The sequence below is a fragment of the Pipistrellus kuhlii genome, unplaced genomic scaffold (genome assembly GCF_014108245.1).
Source record: "Pipistrellus kuhlii isolate mPipKuh1 unplaced genomic scaffold, mPipKuh1.p scaffold_m20_p_97, whole genome shotgun sequence".
NCBI lineage: Eukaryota > Metazoa > Chordata > Mammalia > Chiroptera > Vespertilionidae > Pipistrellus > Pipistrellus kuhlii.
The window spans coordinates 65436-85743 of record NW_023425603.1 but is presented as its reverse complement, the minus strand read 5'-3'; the positions used below and the strand labels follow the sequence as shown (position 1 = coordinate 85743).

Genomic DNA, 20308 nt, shown 5'->3' with positions numbered 1-20308 from the left:
AGGGGCTTCAGTACAGCGGGGAGGCAAGCCAGATTAAACCAGAAGGTTGACAGAATGGATGTAAATAGTTAGCAGAATAATTAAGTGCATTTCTGACAATGTATTTTTAAATTGGAATAAGTCATTAAATGCCAGTTTTATGTAGGGTACTTCCTGAAGGCCATGCTGGGTAAGGGTGGAATCATAATTCTTTGTCTATAAGCCTAATGCTGAATACTGAGTGAGACGGAAACGGGCTCATATTTTACCAGCCGTTACTACTGAGAGGCTTTCTTCACGCTGGGGCTGTGCAATCATTCAGACTTTCTAAAAGTTCATGGGCATGGGTGGTCCCAAGGTACAAACACGCAGATCCTCACTCTATATATTCTTTCCCCACATTGGCCTTCCTCACAAGAGTACTTACAGCAGTGATGTCAGGTTGGGTATGCTTTCCCATAGCCCTTGGTGTAACCCACTTCTCCCACTTAGTCAAAAAAGGCCTACCTTTTTACCTTCCTGAATCCTCCCTTCAACACTACCTAAGATCTCCAGGCAGGGCCAGGAACTGAAGTTTTCTGGTCTTTCCCTATCTTATACAGATTTTTTTTTTAAATATATTTTATTGATTTTTTTTTACAGAGAGGAAGGGAGAGAGATAGAGAGCTAAAAATGTCGATGAGAAACATCGACCAGCTGCCTCCTGCACACCCCCTACCGGGGATGTGCCCGCAACCAAGGCACATGCCCTTGACCGGAATCGAACCTGGGACCTTTCAGTCCGCAGACCGACGCTCTACCACTGAGCCAAACCGGCTTCGGCAATCTTATACATATTTTTGACATGACACCAAAGAAGTGAGTGATACTGCTACTGCAAATCCCTTCGGTTCTCATCCACTTATTTATGACATCAGTGTTTCTTAAGCTTATAACTATTTTAAAAATTTAGAATGAGCCCTGGCCAGGTGGCTCAATAGGTTGAAGTGCTGTCCCTTATACCAAAAAAGGTTGAAGGTTCAATTCTTAAGATGGGCGCATACCTAGGTTGCGGGTTTGATCTCCAGTTGGGGAGCATACAGAAGGCAACTGATTGATGTTTTCCTCTCTCTCTCTTTTGCTCTTCCCTCCCCCTTCCTCTCTCTCTGAAATCAATAAAACATATTCTTGGGTAAAAATTAAAAAAAGAAAATTTATATAAAAGCATCCAGTACTATATACACTTACACACACACACGTGTGTGTGCATATGTGTGTGCATTTGTGTGTGTGTGTGTGTGTGTGTGTGTGTGTGTGTGGTGGTGGTGAATAAATGGTCACTATTATCTTCAAAAGCAAACTAAAATCCCCTACCTTGATGCCATGCCCCTCTAGTCATCAACCTCATTTCTCTTTCTTTCATCAAGGGAGCTATTTTCTCAAACCACAAACTACTATCTGCCTTCTAACACAGCTCCCACGAAACTGCTCTTAACTGCCAATAAACTGACAAATTTAATGAAAAATGAAAAATGAAAAATGTTCGGTCCTCATCTTCTTTGAATTCTCATCTAATTCCTTTTTTGAAACGTTAACTTTTCTTGGCTTCTAGAACACGCTTCACGCTGAGTCTTTTTTCCCAATTCTTTCCCACTTAAAATTATGATACTCCTCAAGTTTCATCTTCAGAGTTTTTTGTTTCTCAAATAATCTACAACTGCTCATGCACTTTATGCCATTCCAGTGTTTCAGTCACCACTGATATTCTGATAACTCCCAAAACTTATCTCCAACTCTTCCTCAAATCCAATAGCATACAGCATTTTGGCCACTTCAATGGGAAAAGAACTCATGAACGCCTCCCTCCCCCTTCAAACCCCTTGAAGTAGTAATCTCTAAAATGGATCTATCCCAGAGATAAGAGATGACCCAATAGAGGAGTAGAAAAATTACACATTCTATATTAAATGTTTCACATTTTTATACAAAGGGCATTGGCACCCTCACTCTAGCCAAACATCAGACTGGTACAAAGAGAAGACCAGCCCTAGCAGGTTTGGCTCACTGCGGACTGAAGAGTCCTGGGTTCGATTCTGGTCAAGGGCACATACCTGGGTTGTGGGCTCGGTCCCCAGCAGGGAGCCTGCAGGAAGCAGCAGAACAATGACTCTCTCATCACTGATGTTTCTCTCTCTCCCTCTCTCCCTTCCTCTCTGAAATCAATAAAAATATATTTAAAAAAAAGAAAAATTATATTTGGGAATGTATTTATTGTTACATGATTTTGTTGCTAAAATAATGTCTATTAAAAATACTTTTTTAAAGTAATTATCTACACAAGTTATAAAACATTTGAACATATGAAAAATTATTCCAATGAATCTAAAACTCTTGCTTAAGAGTTTTTTGAATATATATATATATATATATATATATATATATATATAACCCCTTCCAATTAATTAGCCAGAATAACTGATTGAGATCAAAGAAGGGAATGTCACTGCCAATTTCAACATAATCCTGAGCATAATTGATGGTTGTCAATGGAAACATTAGTGATGTCGCCAATTATGCAATTCTTTCATTGGTATCTATGATTCTGTGAGGTATCTTTTTTTCAGTAATGAAAGTTATTCGAATGAACTGTCAAAAATAACTGAATTTGGAATCAGAAGTTCGAATAGCTATATTTAAGTGTCATATCAAGATTTATCCTCAACAATGCTGGCCAGTTTGGCTTAGTGGATAGAGTGTTGGCCTGAAGAATGAAGGGTCCTGGGTTCAGTTCCGGTCAAGGGCACATGCTCAGGTTGTCGGCTCACTCCCCAGAGTGGGGCGTGCATGAGACAGCCGATCAATTATTCTCTCTCTTTACTGATGTTTCCATCTCTCTCTCCCTCTCCCTTCCTCTCTGAAATCAATAAAAGTATATATATATTTTTATAAAGTGATTGCTAAAATAGCTTTATTAAATGATTTATCATTAAAAGGACACACTATAATTAACAAATAAACAGCCCTAACCAGTTTGGCTCAGTGGATAGTGTCGGCCTTCGGACTGAAGGGTCCAAGGTTTGATTCCAGTCAAGTGCATGTACCTTGGTTTCAGGCACATCCCCAGTAGGAAGTGTGCAGGAGGCGAATAATCAATGTTTCTCTCTCATCGATGTTTCTAACTCTCTATCCCTCTCCCTTCCTCTCTGTAAAAAATCAATAAAATATATCTAAAAAGTAAATAAATAAACAGTAATAGCAAATGTTTACTGGAAACTTTATTTGACATTATCATTTTGGCTTGGCATATCCCTCACCTTCAAGGAATAGGACAAGAAATCTTCAGAGTAAGTCTAGCCATAAATCACTCTACCAATGATCCTGAAGCCAAGCTGTAAAATTCAAATGTCACCACCTTTGATTTTCCATGAGGAATACATAATCCACACAAATTAAGATTCCCTAGCACAGTGTCTTTAATACAGATGATGCCCAATAAACATTTACTTTCCTTTGAAGCCAGAGGATTCATAAAGAAATAAGGGCCTTAGGAATTAGACAGGTTTGAGTTCTCACTGTACCACTTGTTGGCCGTTGTCACCTGGAGAAAATTATTTAACTCCATCTGTAAAATGGAAATGCTAATTCCCACCGAAAAGTCACTAATGAATAATGTATACAAAATCATTCAACCCACAAAAGACAGTTAATAAATACACAACCCTCCTCCTTCAAGATAGCCTATTCATAACTGTACTGAAAGTAAGGACTCATGGGTCATTAAATTTATTTTATTTTTTCATGGGTCATTGAACTTTAAAATACCCACCACAATCCCTATCTTCAAGTAAGAACTGCAGTAACGCAGTACTCTGCCCAGTGCCCGGCATGGACTGGATAGATACGCCGTTCATGTTGCCTGAACTCAGGTGAGTGACTCTGTCCAATGTCAACAGGCAAACCGTGGCAGGAGCTGACCTGGTGTGGGCCAGGGTCTTTCCATTATCCTATGTACTCTCCCTAGTTTAAGTCACCTAGTTACGGGTATTCATGCTAGTGCAAATCAACTTCAGGGTCATAATGCAGATTTGTCATTTTGAGCTTTTCCAGTTTCTATGGCTAAGAAGTCATTGCTTTGTTAAAAATGCTTTTACATAAAGGGAAAAGCACAGCTTTTTACACAGCTTAAATCAGGAGGGGAAAAAAGGGTTTCCATTTGCTCTTGCACAACTATCACAGGAAAGTCATCTACATTTACGATGTCCTACATGGAAACTGTTAAGGGCTGCTTTTAGAATAGCAAAACTCCAGAACGGTATAGCCAACTCAAACTCTAAGCAGTGGACTATGGCGCCATAAATAAATGGCTGGGGGCAGGGGAAAGCCGCTTGTCAAACCCAAGACGGCGTGCACTTTAAGTAAAACACTACTCAGCGAGCATACAAATGCATGTGCTCAGCCCAGATGCAGCTGAGGCACCTGTAAGGCGCCAGGAGTCACCTCGCTGCCTCTGGATGGCCAGCAGGAAGCAGGATTGCTTTTGCAACACCTGCGGTGACGCTGGGTCACGTGAGACCCCCGCGCGCCCAGGGCCATTCACAGGCTGGCCTCGCAACATGTCAACAAGCAAAAGCAGGCAAACCGGCGGGGGCGGCCCTGGCCCAGCTTCCTCCGGGTGGCAAAGGCTGTCCGAGGTCCACGCTGTGCAAGGAGCCGAGCCCCAGTGCACGGCCGAAAGCCTCGGAGCGCTGACATCCCAGAGGTTTCCCTCCTCCAATCCCCCGAGTGTCACCCCGTGAAACGGGGTCTGTTTGCCACAGCACACCCCGCCCCTGCGACCCCTTCCATCTGAAGGGGCAGCACGGGTCACCTCCCTCCACGGACCCCTTCCCAGACCCCAGCCACTGACCACGCGGATTCCCACAGCGAAGACTCCGAGATCTCTGTTACGTTTCTGCAACACGTGCTGTGAGGGCGCAAACTTGCTGGGAAGAGAAGCAACCCCGTCACCGCCTGTACCTGAGCCCCGCCGCACTGCCCGGGGAGGGGGAGTGTCACCGACTCTGGGTGACAGGCCTTCGAACCGCCCTGAGGAGGGGACCGAGGCCCGGACGCCCGGCCGCCGCCTCTTACCCATTTGTCCAGGGGGACCTGGGCGAGGGAGCCGGTGCCCTGATACAGGTCCAGGCTGAGCTGCTCCAGGCTCAGCTTCTCCTGCAGGAAGTGGCCCAGGTACCGCTGCAGGAGGTACCGGCAGGCCCTCTTCTTGATGGACTCCGAGAACGGCCACGGCATGATGAGGGCTGGCGGCGGCGGCGGCGGGCGGCGGCGACTCCGGCCTCGCGGCTCAGGCTCGGGCTCCAGGCCGCGGCCGCGGCGCCTCGGGTTCCGGCCGGCGTCCCCGGGCCGCGGCTGGGCCTACGCCCGAGGCGACCCCTCCATGCCCGCTGGCACCCACCGGGCGTCCGTCACGACGACCCCATCTCCCGCGCCGCGCCGCTAGCTCTAGGCCCGGCGGACCGGGACGAGGAGGGGCGGAAGAGTCCTCGTCGCCCCTGACCCGCGGGGTGCGGGGGGCCCCCGTCCACACGGAGAGAGAGAGGGGGCGGCGGGGAGGCAGCAGGGCCTGAGGCAGGGCTCAGCGGACGCCGCCGCCGCCGCGCCACGAATTTGTTGTCATCCGGGGGCGCGCTCCCGGCTCAGGCGGCGCTCCCGGCGCGTTCGCGAGACCTGGGCTCCCCGCGCGCGACCGGACGTGCCCGGAAGTGACGCCACACAGGGCCTTGGCGGAGGCGGGAAGAAGGGCCCGGAAGCGAGCGGCTTCCGGCTCCGAGGGGGCGGGGCGAGGGGCGGAGGGGGCGGTGCCGCGGGCCGGCTCCTGACGCCCGGGGTGGGGAGACCCGGAGGACGGCGGGCGCTCAGGTGAGCGGCCGCCGGGATGGCTGCGGGCGGGCGGGACGGAGGCCGGCCGCCGAGGAGGGCCGCCGGGAGGGGAGGGCAGGCCGAGGCCCCGCCCAGCGGGACGCGGTGCCGCGGGCCGGGCCGGGAGGGGCGGTGGCTGGAGGAGCCGCAGACGGGGCCGGCCTGGGCGGTCCCGGGCATCTCGGACGCCGGCCCGGAGCGGGGAGAGCTGCAGCCGCGGTCTCGCACCCCCGCCGCCCCGAGCACTGCCCGGTGTGGGTCACTGTCAGCAAGTTCCTCGTCGCCCGACACGCTCAGGTATTGTTCGCGAAGCTTCCTGTTCGCGCCTCCGGGCGGCGGGCCGCCTGGCGCGCGCTCCTATCCGGGGTGCGCTGCCCCGGGACCGGGAAGCTGGAGTTTTCGAGGCATTTGCGGGCGGAGCCGCTTTCTCTCCGGTGGTCCCGAGCCTCCCGACCTCGCGGAAACGTGGGCCAAGCGCTCATCCGGAACCTGCGCCGCCGCCGTGTGTCTGCCCGGGAGGCGGCCCCGGCTCCTCGGCGCCCCGAAAAGGCCTGGAAGCCGGGCGCCCCGGTTGCGGTCCGGACGCGGTGAACCGGCCCTGCCCTCTGAGCCTTTGCCGAACGTGAGCGATGCAGCGTCTGCCTTCGAGGATTGCTGTGAAAACGGAATATGACGAGCGAACCTAAACAAGAGTCCTGCTCCATACAGTTTATTTTTTCACATGGTGGAATTAAGGGTAGTAAACGAAGACGACCTGTCTAAGGAGATTTTACTTGTTGGCAACTCACGAAATGCCTTAGAAATGCTGGCACAGCCCCCAGTGCTGTCAGACAGAGGGAGCTCCGGTTCCCCTTCCTCTTAGACCCAGTGCGCCTTGCAGGGTGTGTAGTCGGTCAGATTGTTGGTGCCCCGCGTTCCTTGTGGTCTTGTCCCAGGCATCCTCAGCGACTTCCCACTGCCTTGTCTTCGTTCATGCAAAAGTACTGGTGAAGGGTCCAGTAAGTGAAAGTGTTCCCAACTGGACAGGCGGAAAGGGTAAATAAGAATCAGGCAAGCTCTAGCCGGTGTGGCTCAGTGGATGGAGCATCGGCCTGCGGACTTGGGGATCCCAGGTTCGGTTCCGGTCAACGGCATGTGCTTTGGTTGCGGGCACATCCCCAGTGGGGGCGGGGGGGGGGTGTGCAGGAGGCAGCTGATCCATGTTTCTCTTTCTGCGATGTTTCTGACTCTCTATCCCTCTCCCTCTCTGTAAAAAAAAATCAATGAAATATATTTTTTAAAAAAAATCAGGCAGAACCTTCAAAGAACTTATGTTCTACAGTGCAAGAGCTCGTCCTTGACTCAGTAAATAAATCCTGATTTCCTGCATGAGCCAGGGACTGTTCTGGTGCTGGGGAGACCCACTGAGCCAGCTAAGGCCCTGCCCTCCCGGAGCTGATGTGTCATTGAAGGCGGAGGAAACAAACAATAAATAAATAATGCCCCATCCTGCACACGCCCATGCCAATCCCTTCCCCTCTCTCCTTCCCCCACAGGCACCTATCCCCTGACTGTCTAAGGGACCCCAGGATATTTTTGCTACAGTCAATATTTGCTTTTCTACAAAGAATGTGCCCTATGGTGATGTGTGCAGTAGGAATAAATGAGATAAAGCAATGTAACCCTGGCTGGATGGCTCAGTTGGAGGGGCGTCAACCCTTGCACCAAGGGGTTGCCAGTGTGATTCCCATCAGGGCACGTGCCCGGGCCACCGGCTTAATTCGGGGAGGGGGCATGCAGGAGGCAACGGGTTGGTGTTCCCATCTCACATCGATGTTTCCCTCTCCTTTCCGCTCTCTCTAAAAATCAATTTTTTAAATCTTTAAAAAAGATAAAACAAAGAGAATGGAGAGGAAAGAGATTTGGCCCTTGTACAGAGAAGGAAAGGGTACGGAACGACCTCTTAATAGTGTGGCATTTTAGCAGAGACCTGGAGTTCTTTCCAGGCAGAGGAGCAGCAAGTGCAAGGCCCTATCCCGAGGGAGCGAAGGGGTGAGGGTCAGGTCATGTCGGCATTGTAGGCCATTGTAAGAACACTAGGAGCCCTGTGCACCAATCCCTGCAGAGTAGCTTGCTGCTGCTTGCCTCAGCTGGTCACCTGCCCACCACCGCTGCTAGCTCTCTGCTGCTTGTAGCTCACTTTCACTCCCTCCCCGCTCAAACCTTGCTGCCCGGCCCCCTCCTGTAGCTCTCCACCCCCTGCTTAAAGCTAGCTGCCTCACCCTCCTGATGATCCGGTGGTCATGCAGTTGGTCATTACACCTCAGGGCAAAATGGATCATTAGCATGTTCCTCTCTTATTATATAGGAGGATTATATAGGATTGGCTCTCACTCTGGGAAAGGGAGTTTGAGGAGAGGGGTGACCTAATCTGGCCTGTTTTTACTAACTGCTGTGTTGAGAATAGACTTGTGTGGAACTAGAGTGGCTTGGACTGGCGTGGTGGCAGTGAGGATGGCAAGAAGCAATTGGATTCTGGACACATTTTGAAGATAATAAGACATGTTTGTGAATAATAATAGTAATACTTGCCTTAAAAGGAGTGTAAACAAAGTGGTATGAAAAGGTGGGATCTCATCTGGCAGGGAATTAGACTAGGCCTTGGGTGGTTTGAACTGAACTCTTGAGTAATAGGTACTGTTGATTTATTTCAGGTTCACATGTTAAATAGTAAGTGATTTCTTTTGAAATATAGAATTACATTTAGGCTGTTAAAGAATGTCTGAAATTTCAAATATCAGAAAAGGAAAATAAAATCAGGAGATTTTATAGCAAACATACTCCCTTCACTGATTTTGTCTCTCCTATATACAGTACTACATCAACTTTAATATCTTATTGGTTCCTTCATTCATGAGTTAAATACATTTTGACACATGATTACTATAGGTATGTGACCCAAGTAGAAGAAATTAGTTACTGCAAAGGAAAAGATTAGTGAACTTGACACAACAATAAAATTGGAGTCCCCAAAGAGTGGAGAGACAGATAATAATAATGACCAAAATTTGTTGAAATTTATTGAGAACTATAAACCCACAGGCAAGTGGTTCAATGAACCTTAAGCAAAAGAAACATGAAAAAACAAACAAACACTATACCAAGTGGAACAAAGATAACAATGGCATCAGATTTATTATAGGAAACGGTGCAAGCAAAATGGTAATAGTCTTGAAAGGGGGAGGCAAACGTCACCCTAAGATTTTTATACCCAGCAAAAATACCTTTCAAAATAGTAGGTGAAAGGAAGTCTTGTTCAGATATACAAAAGCTGAAAGAATTTAACAGCAGCAGATTGGTACTGCAGGAAATGTTGAAGGAACTTTGAAATGACAGAAGGAAATGAAACAGGTTATACACCCAGGTGTGCATCAACACAAAGGAAGGACGGGCCCCAGGATGGTAACTCTATGGTTAACTATAAAATGCCTGTGCAGTGATGATGGTGCTAGAGTTACAAAGCATGAAACCTATTGTTAAGGAACCTTCCCAAAGGAGACAGTGAACTTGACAAGTACTCTGGGCCTCCTTTTAGTAGAACTACGTAAACTTCCTACTTGTATTGCCCATCCAATATATTAATTAACTTTTCCAAAAAGCAAGGGCAGAAAACAAAGTCCCTTTAGCTATCTTAACCCTGTTTTTCCTGCTGATATAATATGGACACTATGGCAGAGAGACTGTGCCTCCCACCAATGTTGCCCATGTCCTAATTCCCAGAAACTGTGAACATGTTACCTTAAATGACAAAAGGAACTTTCTAGATTTCTCACCTCCAGAACTGTAAGAAATAAATGTGTGTCATTTTAAGCTACTACATTTGTGGTAATTTGTGACAGCAGCAATGCAGACTAACATAGAAATATATTAATATTCAGCCGAAACCGGTTTGGCTCAATGGATAGAGCGTTGGCTTGGGGACTGAAAGGTCCCGGGTTCGATTCTGGTCAAGGGCATGTACCTTGGTTGCGGGCATATCCCCAGTAGGGGGTGTGCAAGAGGCAGCTGATCGATGACTCTCTCTCATCAATGTTTCTGACTCTATCTCTCTCCCGCTCTGTACAAAATCAATAAAATATATTTTTTAAAAAGAAATATATTAATATTCAAATTCTACAAAGTTTTTATAAACACTTTCTACATGACAGGTACAAAAATATCATTAGGGTTCCATTCTCCCCCCCACCCCCCATCCTCTTCTATAAAGCTGTTTAAGAGCTAGACCAATCATAGCTTTTTATTTTGAGTCGTCTCCTAAGTCAGTTAGGATACTTTCAGTTGGGAAAGTAGCTGGGATTTATTTGCTCCAATAACTGGAAAGTGCAAAGGTGGGGCAGCCATCAGAACTCCGGCAACATTTCTCATCAACTTTTGGCTCCGTTCTTTTCCCGTTTTCAGCACCGTCTTGGCCCAGGTTCTCCCATAAGCATCTTTTTCATGTAATGATTATTATTATTTCTAACATCTCTAACTGAGATACTGGATTACTGAAGCCAAATGAAGATGTTCGGTATTCATGATGTTAAGAGATTTATAGTGGACAGTCATGTTTCTTCAAACTAGCTGTAAATAAATAAAATGAGCTTATTTTCTATACATAAAACCAAGCATAAAGGAAGATAATGATTATTTTTAGAGTACAGTAGAAATTTTAGAAAACAAATATTTTCACTAACTCATACAGTAACTCAGTATTAGATTTCAGTTATCTGACAAATGGATCCAACAATAATTGGTAAATTAAAAAAAAAATTGGTAAATTTATAATTAACTTGTATTGTTAGGGGTGACTAATTCTTGAAAGTTCTATAGGAGACTAAATAAAGGGTTTTTAAAGCATGTTATTAGTTGAAATAGGACTGATGGAATGTATTATTTGTACATTTGTGTGAGTTCTTAATAGTTTATTATAATTGCCTTTGGCAAATAGTTCTGACTTTTTTAAAATATATGTTTTGCCGGGACCGGTTTGGCTCAATGGATAGAGCGTCGGCTTGGGGACTGAAGGGTCCCGGGTTCGATTCCGGTCAAGGGCATGTACCTTGGTTGCGGGCATATCCCCAGTAGGGGGTGTGCAAGAGGCAGCTGATCAATGACTCTCTCTCATCGATGTTTCTAACTCTCTATCTCTCTCCCTTCCTCTCTGTACAAAATCAATAAAATATATTTAAAAAAAAATATATATATATATATAAAATATATGTTTTATGCCGAAACCGGTTTGGCTCAGCGGTAGAGCATCGGTCAGTGGACTGAAAGGTCCCAGCTTCGATTCCGGTCAAGGGCATGTACATTGGTTGTGGGCACATCTCCAGTAGGGGGTGTGCAAGAGGCAGCTGGTCGACGTTTCTCTCTCATCGGCGTTTCTAGCTCTCTATCTCTCTCCCTTCCTCTCTGTAAAAAATCAATAAAATATATTTTAAAAAATAAAAATATATGTTTTTCTTGCTTTTTCAGAGGGAGAGTGAGAGAAAAACATCAATTAGTTGCCTCCCATACACACCCCAACCAGGGATTGAACCCAAAACCTAAGCATGTACCCTGAACTGGTATCAAACCAGCAACCTTTCAGTGACTGGGACAGCGCTCAGTGAACTGAGCACACCAGCCTGGGCATAGTTTTGACTTTTATAATGAGTCAATAACAACTATAGAAACTCCAGCTCCTTAAGATTTTTGCTAATAGTTTAGAGTTGACAGTGTAGTGGAATGACCCAGAAGCTCTGAAAAAAATACCCAAAATAATTACTCAGATTTTTTTTAATATATTTTATTGATTTTGTACAGAGAGGAAGGGAGAGAGATAGAGAGTTAGAAACATCGATGGGAGAGAGTCATCAACCAGCTGCCTCCTGCACACCCCCTATTGCGGATATGCCCACAACCAAGGTACATGCCCTTAACCGGAATCGAACCCGGGACCCTTCAGTCCCCAAGCCGATGTTCTATCCATTAAGCCAAACAGGTTTCGGCTACTCAGATATTTTTTATTCAGTTTCTCTGAGGTGGGAGGTGAAGAGGTGTCAATGGCTGAGGACATCATACTTTGCCTCTCAAATTGGCAAATATTAAAAAGGATTGGAAAGAATGTGGAAAAAACAAAAGAGGATAACCCTGCATAGTCTCTTGGTGGAGTTTTTGTTTTGTTTTGTTTTGGTTTGGTTTGGTTTTGTTTGTTTTTTTTTGTGTTTTTTTAAAGGGTAAATCAGCATTATAGCATTATCTATTGAAAGTTAAAATGAGCATGTGCTTTGACTCAGCAATTACAGTTTTAAATATCCTAGAAAAGTAATTACACATAAGAAGACGTACTAAGATTTTTACTGAGGCATTGTTTGAAATAACTAAAACTTAATATTCTCAATTCTTAACAATATGGGAGCTACCTTTTTGGGGAAGTGGAGAACAGAGGCTCTTTTTCTGAAAATCTATAGGTGCCTATATAATTTTGCTGTGAAACCCTATTAGAAGTGGTTTTCAACAATATTTTCCAGAAAAGTTGTTGACTAGTTAATGCTTTCTGCTAGAGAGCAGTAGTAAGGCATGTCAGGCATTGCTTTAATCACACAATAACTTCTGGAGTGTCTTTATGTAAAGAGTCATGTCTGCTTTTTTACAGGATGGAGACGGATTGTAATCCCATGGAGCTAGGCAGTATGTCAGGATTTGAAGAAGATACGGAGCTCAATGGTTTTGAAGGAACTGACATGAAAGACATGAGGCTAGAAGCGGAAGCAGTGGTAAATGACGTGCTCTTTGCCGTGAACACCATGTTTGTCTCCAAAAGCCTGCGCTGTGCCGATGATGTGGCCTACATCAACGTGGAAACGAGAGAAAGGAACAGGTACTGCCTGGAGCTCACTGAAGCAGGCCTTAAGGTGAGCTCCTTTTCTTTCTGGAAAAAGAAAGTATATCTTTTTTTTAAACATATATATTTTTATTGATTTCAGAGAGGAAGGGAGTGGGAGATAGACACATCAATGATGAGAGAGAATCATCGATTGGCTGCCTCCTGTACACCCTCTACTGGGGATCGAACCTACAATCCAGGCGTGTGCCCTAGATAGAAACTGAATCTGGGACCCTTCAGTCCCCAAAGGCCGACACTCTATCCACTGAGCCAAACCAGCCAGGACAGAAATTATTCATATTTTTACCACTTTATCAAAGAGGGGTCAGGGAGTGGGAAGGAGTGTTAAACGAGATCTCACCACTCAGCAGCTAACAGGAGTTTTTAAAAGAAAACTTTTATGTAGGAATTTTTAATAATACTCAATCTTTCACTAACATGGGGAAATGGAGTTTTTATAAAAAATTGTTTTAATGCCGGGACCGGTTTGGCTCAGTGGATAGAGCGTCGGCCTGCGGACTGAAAGGTCCCGGGTGGACTGAAAGGTCCCAGGTTTGATTCCAGGCAAGGGCATGTACCTTGGATGCAGGCACATCCCCAGTAGGGGGTGTGCAAGAGGCAGCTAGTCAATGATTCTCTCTCATCGATGTTTCTAACTCTCTCTCTCTTCCTCTCTGTGAAAAATCAATAAAATATATATTAAAAAAAATTGTTTTAATGATCACCCCCAAAATTAAATTATTTCTTACCTACAGTTAAATATGTGCACCAGAATTAAGCATTCCCTGCACTGGCTGAGTATTATAGGCTTGTATGGAGATGATCTTCTTCCACTGCTTACAAATGTCTCTTCTGTGAAAAGAACACACGTGGCTCCCCTGCTCTCTAGCTTTTAGATCAAAGTCACGTCACAGCAAACATTTGCACCTCAGAATCTGTTGGCTCTTTATTACATGTGAGCCGTTCTAGGCAGTGGCCTAAAACCCTTTATACCAGAATCCTGAGTTTAGAATAGTAGAAAGTACCACCTAAAACCAGCTTTTTGTTTAAAAAAAAAAAAAACACACAACTATTATAAAAATTTTGACCTGCTGAACAAAGGAGTAGTATTAGAAACTCCAAAATTTAGTTGTAACTTTACTAATTAATTAATACTCAGTCTCAATCAAAGATCTCTGACTTTTCTGTTTCTATTCTGTTTCAAAAGTTGCACAGAACAGCCGAAACCGGTTTGGCTCAGTGGATAGAGCGTCGGCCTGCGGACTGAAAGGTCCTGGGTGGACTGAAAGGTCCCAGGTTTGATTCCGGGCAAGGGCATGTACCTTGGTTGCGGGCACATCCCCAGTAGGGGGTGTGCAAGAGGCAGCTAGTCAATGATTCTCTCTCATCGATGTTTCTAACTTTCTACCCCTCTCTCTTCCTCTCGTAAAAAATCAATAAAATATATATGTTAAAAAAAAAAAGTTGCACAGAACATAAAGTAGAGGCCAAAGCCTAAGCAGGTGAGAATGCTATGTAATGATATGTTCAAAGGCGATATAAATCTCTATTTCGCTAGATTCAGTTCCTTAAGAAGCAGGTGAGCCCCCTGTTCTATGTACTCCTCGTTAAGGATCATTTGTATTGAAGAAAATTGCAAAGCCAGCAGCTTGACTACTCTCAGTTCCCTCAAGCTGCCATGCAGGTAGCTGCTTAGCTTAGAGAGTGAAACTTGAATTAACTAATTTTACATTCTTTTCTCAATCCCTAAATTTATATTAAAAGCTTATAGTCTTCAGAAATGGGTCTTAAATAAAAGTAGGCAAATCAAAAGTAGAGATATATGACCTTGGATAAGGTAATTATATTTTACATTTATTAATTCTAAGGTAACTATGGTGAAGTACAACTGGTTCTGATCAGAGTCAGAAATCTTACATGTGAATTTGAGTGATTTTGAGTAAGTTAGTCAACCTTTAGGAGTTTGGTTCTTTATAACCTGGAGATTAAATTTAAAAACACAACGGATTGGAGGGTGATTATATGAATAAAATATAGAGAACTAGGTCAGTTATAAAGCTTGACATGTAGGTACTTAAATATTTTTTCAGTCTTATTCAGTTAACATTCATTGAGCAACTATCCTGTGTTAGGAATTAGAAATGAAACTATGAATAAGATATGATCCCAATCCTACTAGGAAGGCCAGTCTTACAGGGATGAGAAAGCGGCATACAGAACTGTAATACAGCCCAGCTAGTGTGGTTCAGTGGCTGAGTGTGACCAGGAGGTCACGGTTCGATTCCTGGTCAGGGGACATGCCCAGATTGCGGGCCCAATCCCCAGTGGAGGACATGCAGGAGGCAACCAATCAATGATTGATGTTTCTCTCTCTCATTTTTCCTTCCTCTCTGAAATCAATAAAAAAAAATCTATACTAATAATAGATGAATATGCAAGTTCTCCAGGATGCCATCACAGTAACAATAACTACTGAATAGCAGGCTGCATGGGGCTGTCAGGCCGGCAGGGGGTTAGTGAAGGACGACCAAACAACTGAACACCAGGCTGCATGGGTGATCAGACCAGCAGGGGGCAGTTGGAGGTGACCAGGCCAGCAGTGGGGGGCAGTTAGGGACAATCAGGCCAGCAGGGGAGTCAGTAAGGGGCAACCAGGCCAGCGCGGGGGGGGGGGGGGGGGGGGGGGCACGACAGTTAGGGTGACCAGGCCAGCAGCAGGGGGCAGTTGGGGGCGACCAGGCTGGCAGGGCAGGGTGGCAGTTAGGGACTATAAGGCCCGCAGGCAGAGGAAGTTAGAGGTGATCAGGCTGGGGGGGAGGGGGGGGAATAAGGTTTGATCAGGCAGGCAGGCAGGTGAGTAGTTAGGAGCCAGCAGTCCCAGGTTATGAGAGGGATGTCCAACTGCCAGTTTAGGGATCTATCAACTATCTAGGGATCGGGCCTAAACCTGCAGTCAGACATCCCCCAAGGGGTCCTGGATTGGAGAGAGTAGGCTGGGCTGAGGGGACCCCTTCCCATGCACAAATTTTGTGCACAGGGCCTGTAGTGTGTGTGTGTGTAATTTTTTAAAATCTCCTTACTTTTAAAAAAACAACAATTATAATATAGTGGTTCCCCCCCCTGCCACTTATGCACATGCTCACTTTCTACAGTTTCAGTTATCTGGTCAACCATGGTTTGAAAATATTCAATGGAAATTGCAGGAAGAAAGAATTTATACAGGGTTGGGCAAAAGTAGGTTAAATTACCAGCCATCATTATGTAAAAGATAAATTATAAATAAGGATACAGCTTTAGCCAGTTTGGCTCAGCGGATAGAAGGTAGACCTGTGGACTGAAGTCTGAGGTTCAAGGGCACATGCCCAGGTTGTGGGCTTGATCCCCAATAGGGGAGTACAGGAGGCAGCCAATCAACTCTCTCTCATCATTGATGTTTCTACTTCCCTTTCCCTTCCTGTCCAAAATCAATAAAGATATATTTTTAAAAATATATCAATAAGTAAGGATACTAAATAATAATGAGACAAATAATACAAATAAATAATATAAAAATTAATAAATAATAATACAAGAATAAACTGTTTCAGGTACTCACAGTTGTAAACCTACTTTGGCCAACCCCTGGACATTTTAGGTTGCAGCCTCTCTGAGCAGTATGGTGAACCCCGGGCCTTCTTGTCCACACTGCCCAGGACCTCCCTTTGTCCAGCACACCCGTGCTGTGTACACTACTCGCCCATTACTCAGTAGCATCTCAGGTACCAGATCGGTTATCAGAGAGGGCACAATTACATAACCTTAACCACAGTATATTGTTAAAATTGTTCCATTTTATTAGTTATTAATTCATCTCTTACTGTTTCTAGTTTATAAATTAAACTGTATCATAGGAATGTATGTATGCATGTATGCATATATGTATGTATGTATGTATGTATGTATGGGAACAACAAAGAACCTGTGGGGCGTAGTGCTGTCCATGGTTTCAGGCCTCCCCTGGGGGTCTTGGAACATCTCCCAGCGGAGAGGCGGCGGCCGTGCGCCGTGGAAAGCGCTGCAGTAACGCATGGTTCTGAAGAGGCTGTCAGCTTCCTCCAGCAGCTGCCTCTGCTTTTCGTTAAACCCCGCCCTTCCCACCTCCCCACACACACACACACACACTTCTACTCCTAATATAAACTTGCATCTTCTGCGGTTTGAATAGACGGCATAACAACCCAGCGCTTACAGAGGGAATTCACAAGCTTTAGTCGGTCAACAAAAGCTAAAGTAATTTTGCCCTGTACTGTGCTGGTGAACTGTGACAAAGCTTTTCTCTCACATAATGTTGATGGAGAGAAAAGCTTTAGCTGCATTTAAAGAAAAATAAATAAAACAGTAACATCCCCTTTTATCTCACCGAGTTGTTCATTCGTTTCCCTACTAGATAAGTAATGTATTAGTAATGTGAAATGGCCTTTCAGATTACTAATCATAAAGGACGATTAAAGCTATAAATACTTTCTAGCATTCTTTATAAAGGAGTCCTAAGGATTAATTCTAAGGGAGCTCTGCTGAAGTATGGCCAATTCTGATCAGAGTCAGAGGTCTTACATAGGAAGCTAAGTAAATAGCGGCTATATTATCTATTATAGTGCTTTTATATACCGGCTCTCTCGATACATGTGGAATTAAATTGAAGCATGGTGTTTTATTTTTTTAAAACGTGTTAAATTATGAAAATGCAACATTGCTTTTGATAGCTTTTTAAATTTTTTTCTTTGTTTTAGGACCAGGAGTTGGTAAATCAAACCATTAAAATTCTGAAAAACAAAATTATAAAGAGAGTGTTTTGCAAGGGTTATTCCTATAAGTTGTAACTTGCTTAAATATTTTTTAAAAATTATATTAAAATGTGCACATTTTAACTATTGATTGAAAAGGTGTCATTAGAGAATGACCCAGGTAAACAGTTGGTTTTTGCGCTGCCATGATGAGATCTAATCATTGAACTCCCTGTTCTCTTGTAGATAGTAGGCTATGCCTTTGACGAGGTGGATGATCACTTACAGAGCCCCTACCATGAAACCGTCTACTCCCTGCTGGACACGCTCAGCCCCGCCTACCGGGACGCCTTCGGCAACGCGCTCCTTCAAAGACTGGAAGCTCTGAAGAGAGATGGACAGTCATGACTAAGCCTTTTCCTTTCAGAGGGGGTGGCTGCTCATACAAATCGTTGATGTAAAGCTTGAAATTCTCGCATATGGTCATAGAAAATGCATCTTTGATTTTGTGTCTTTATCTTTTCTTGCTTCAAATTTGGCTTTTGACTTAGAACATTATTGAGTAATGAATCGTCTTTCTTGGTTCCTGATTCGTAAAGGGAATTGCTGTAATACCATCATTAAGACTTTCAAATTTCTTCACGTAGTATCTCTGCATTTCAAAACCAAATCAGTGTTTCGTTCTGTTACTCCAGGACTTCGATTGCTGCCAGCACTCTCTGTCACACGGGAACTTCCGGACTTGCACAGTAATGTAGGATTTAAAAGGACCTACCTGCAAACTGATTCAGCTCGCTAAATCAGGCGTTTACTCCTAGCTTGGACTAACTTTGTAATAATTATTTTGGTACTAGCCTTACTGGAAACAAATTATCAACCGGTTTCCCCTGCACAAAATCTGAAATTCACTGAATCACTTAATCTATTTATATGACTGATATGGACTGATAAAGATGGATTAAATATATATTACTTAGGTAGTATTCAATGAACAACGGGGACTGAGATAGTCCTGTATTCCTTGTTTGCAACAGCCAGCGAACTAAGAGGATAACCGTTAGCAAATGAATGTAATAACTTTTTCCAAGGTGTTTAAGCACATAAGCAAATAGAGGAACAGGCTCCATTCTTTTTCCTAACAAAAAGCATCTTCAATGTGTGGGATTTAAAAGAAAGAAGATTCTGATTTCCTAAACGATCTTTTGGCCTGTGTTGATTCTTATTATGAACGTTTGTTTACATGATGTACAGTATATATTCAGAAAGTATTTTTGCCTCAGTGTTTACTTTCTATAATGTACTTTGGTATTCCCACAGCACCCTCCTTTCCCAGCAGAGGTGCAGTGTTTTGTCTCAATGCTGAACCCACAATGTAATCTGAGTGCATTGTGTGGGTTTGAAAACCAAAGGATGAAGGAAGCATTCCGAGACTTCATATTTGAAAAAGGGAGAAATCTGTATTTTATATTTTACTACAGGTACTAAGGTTTATAAACTTAGTAAACTATACCATGCTGCTATGTGTTTTCAAGAACATGTTGCATACTAATGATGGGGGGAGTTTTTTTTAATACTAACAGTCAAAAGCAGCAGCTGTTAGAAATGTAGAACTAGAATTCTGCATTTAAACACTCCTTCTGGAATTTGTCATTTGCAGGCTTTGTTTTCTGTCATTGTTAAGTAATAAGTACTTTCAGGCTCTGAAGGTTTTGTAGACCAGAGCGAGTTAGAGTTTGGTTCAGTCATGTTTCTTGCAAACCTCATTGGCATGCTTTCATTATGGTTGATAATGCATATTCATTCTCAGCTTTGCTTTCAGATGCTTAACTGTTTGGGCAGTGAAGTCTCACTTCAGGTTGAACAATCTCAGGCTAACTGTAAAGGATCTTTGTAAAGTTTGAATAAAATTCTATCTGTTCATTTTGAGTTAAGTATGCAGAAAAAAAATGATTGTATGTTTGAAAGTTGAAATTGTTCATTTTGTGATAAATGATTGATTTCAAGAGCTTCTGTTTCTTTTCTTTTTTTCTTAAATAGAAGAGTTTATAAAACCTGGACTTTTCACTCCAGTCTTGCCACAATGGTGTTGCTTGAAAGGTTAATCAATGCTTAGTGGCACAGAGCTCTTAAGCTGTGACCTTTTGCAATGAGATCTGGGGAGCAAGCCAATGCAATATCATTTCCATTTTTGAATTCAGTATTGTTACATTTTAATGTGAGGTGAGTTGCGCTTTTTATTACTATGAAAGAGGAACAGGAAGAGAAGACTTAGTAAAACACTGATGATAAAACCTCCACTAGATTGTGAAACCTCAATTTTACCAAGATTGTTTAAAAAGCAGATAGCTTAAAGCCTTGATTACACTTCCAAAGGAAAAATAACTCAAGTAAATTTTTTTAAATAAATGAGAATGGGCAAATGATATAAACAACTCAGAAAGAAAAAAATATATATACAGATATCCACTAGTAACTACTTGAAAGATATTCAACCTGACCAGTAATTCAAGAAAGGTAAATAGGTTTGGCTATGTTGGGCCATTTCACCTAATCATTTAATAATTTCTATTTTCTATATAATTAGAGGCCCAGTGTACCTGAGTCCCCTTCTCCACTCCCCCCAGTGTGCGAATGTCATGCACCAGGCCTCTAGGATGGCATAAAAGCCTAGACGACCATGACTGTGGAACAACCAGAAAGACTGGTCACTGTGATGCATACTGATCACCAGGGGCAGATGCTCAACACAGGAGCTGCCCTCTGGTGGTCAGCCACTGAG

At 43.9% G+C, this 20308-nt stretch overlaps 2 protein-coding genes across 8 annotated transcripts in view; one reads left to right on the top strand and one right to left on the bottom strand.

Moving 5' to 3' along the window:
• Positions 1-5623, bottom strand: part of ATG2B (autophagy related 2B) — a 69237-nt gene extending 63614 nt beyond the window's left edge. For 3 of the 5 annotated variants that reach the window (XM_036428998.2, XM_045578360.1, XM_045578359.1), the window contains exon 1: positions 5089-5618. In XM_036428998.2, coding sequence (XP_036284891.1) covers positions 5089-5250 — 162 coding nt within the window. In that variant the 5' untranslated portion in view covers positions 5251-5618. Of the gene's footprint in view, positions 1-5088 lie in introns of all 5 variants that reach the window. The other 2 variants (XR_004986485.2, XM_045578358.1) reach the window with 2 other exon arrangements.
• A 142-nt stretch (positions 5624-5765) lies between these two features.
• Positions 5766-19534, top strand: LOC118714092 (GSK3B interacting protein). 3 transcript variants are annotated; one of them, XM_036429004.2, is made up of 3 exons: positions 5766-5877; positions 12536-12794; positions 17776-19534. In XM_036429004.2, the coding sequence occupies exons 2-3, from the start codon at positions 12537-12539 to the stop codon at positions 17935-17937; spliced, it is 420 nt and encodes a 139-aa protein (XP_036284897.1). In that variant the 5' UTR covers positions 5766-5877; position 12536; the 3' UTR covers positions 17938-19534. The 3 variants fall into 3 exon arrangements, with proteins under 3 accessions (XP_036284897.1, XP_036284898.1, XP_036284896.1); XM_036429005.2 differs by lacking the exon at positions 5766-5877 and adding an exon at positions 5993-6174; XM_036429003.2 differs by lacking the exon at positions 5766-5877 and adding an exon at positions 6559-6579 and having other exon boundaries at positions 12534-12794.
• Positions 19535-20308: the final 774 nt, after the last annotated feature.

Bases quoted from the DNA above. Each gene is read 5' to 3' on its own strand.
- LOC118714092 (XM_036429004.2), top strand. From the start codon at position 12,537: ATGGAGACGGATTGTAATCCCATGGAGCTAGGCAGTATGTCAGGATTT. The intron at 12,795-17,775 runs GTGAGCTCCTTT...GTTCTCTTGTAG, and splicing joins TCACTGAAGCAGGCCTTAAG to ATAGTAGGCTATGCCTTTGA.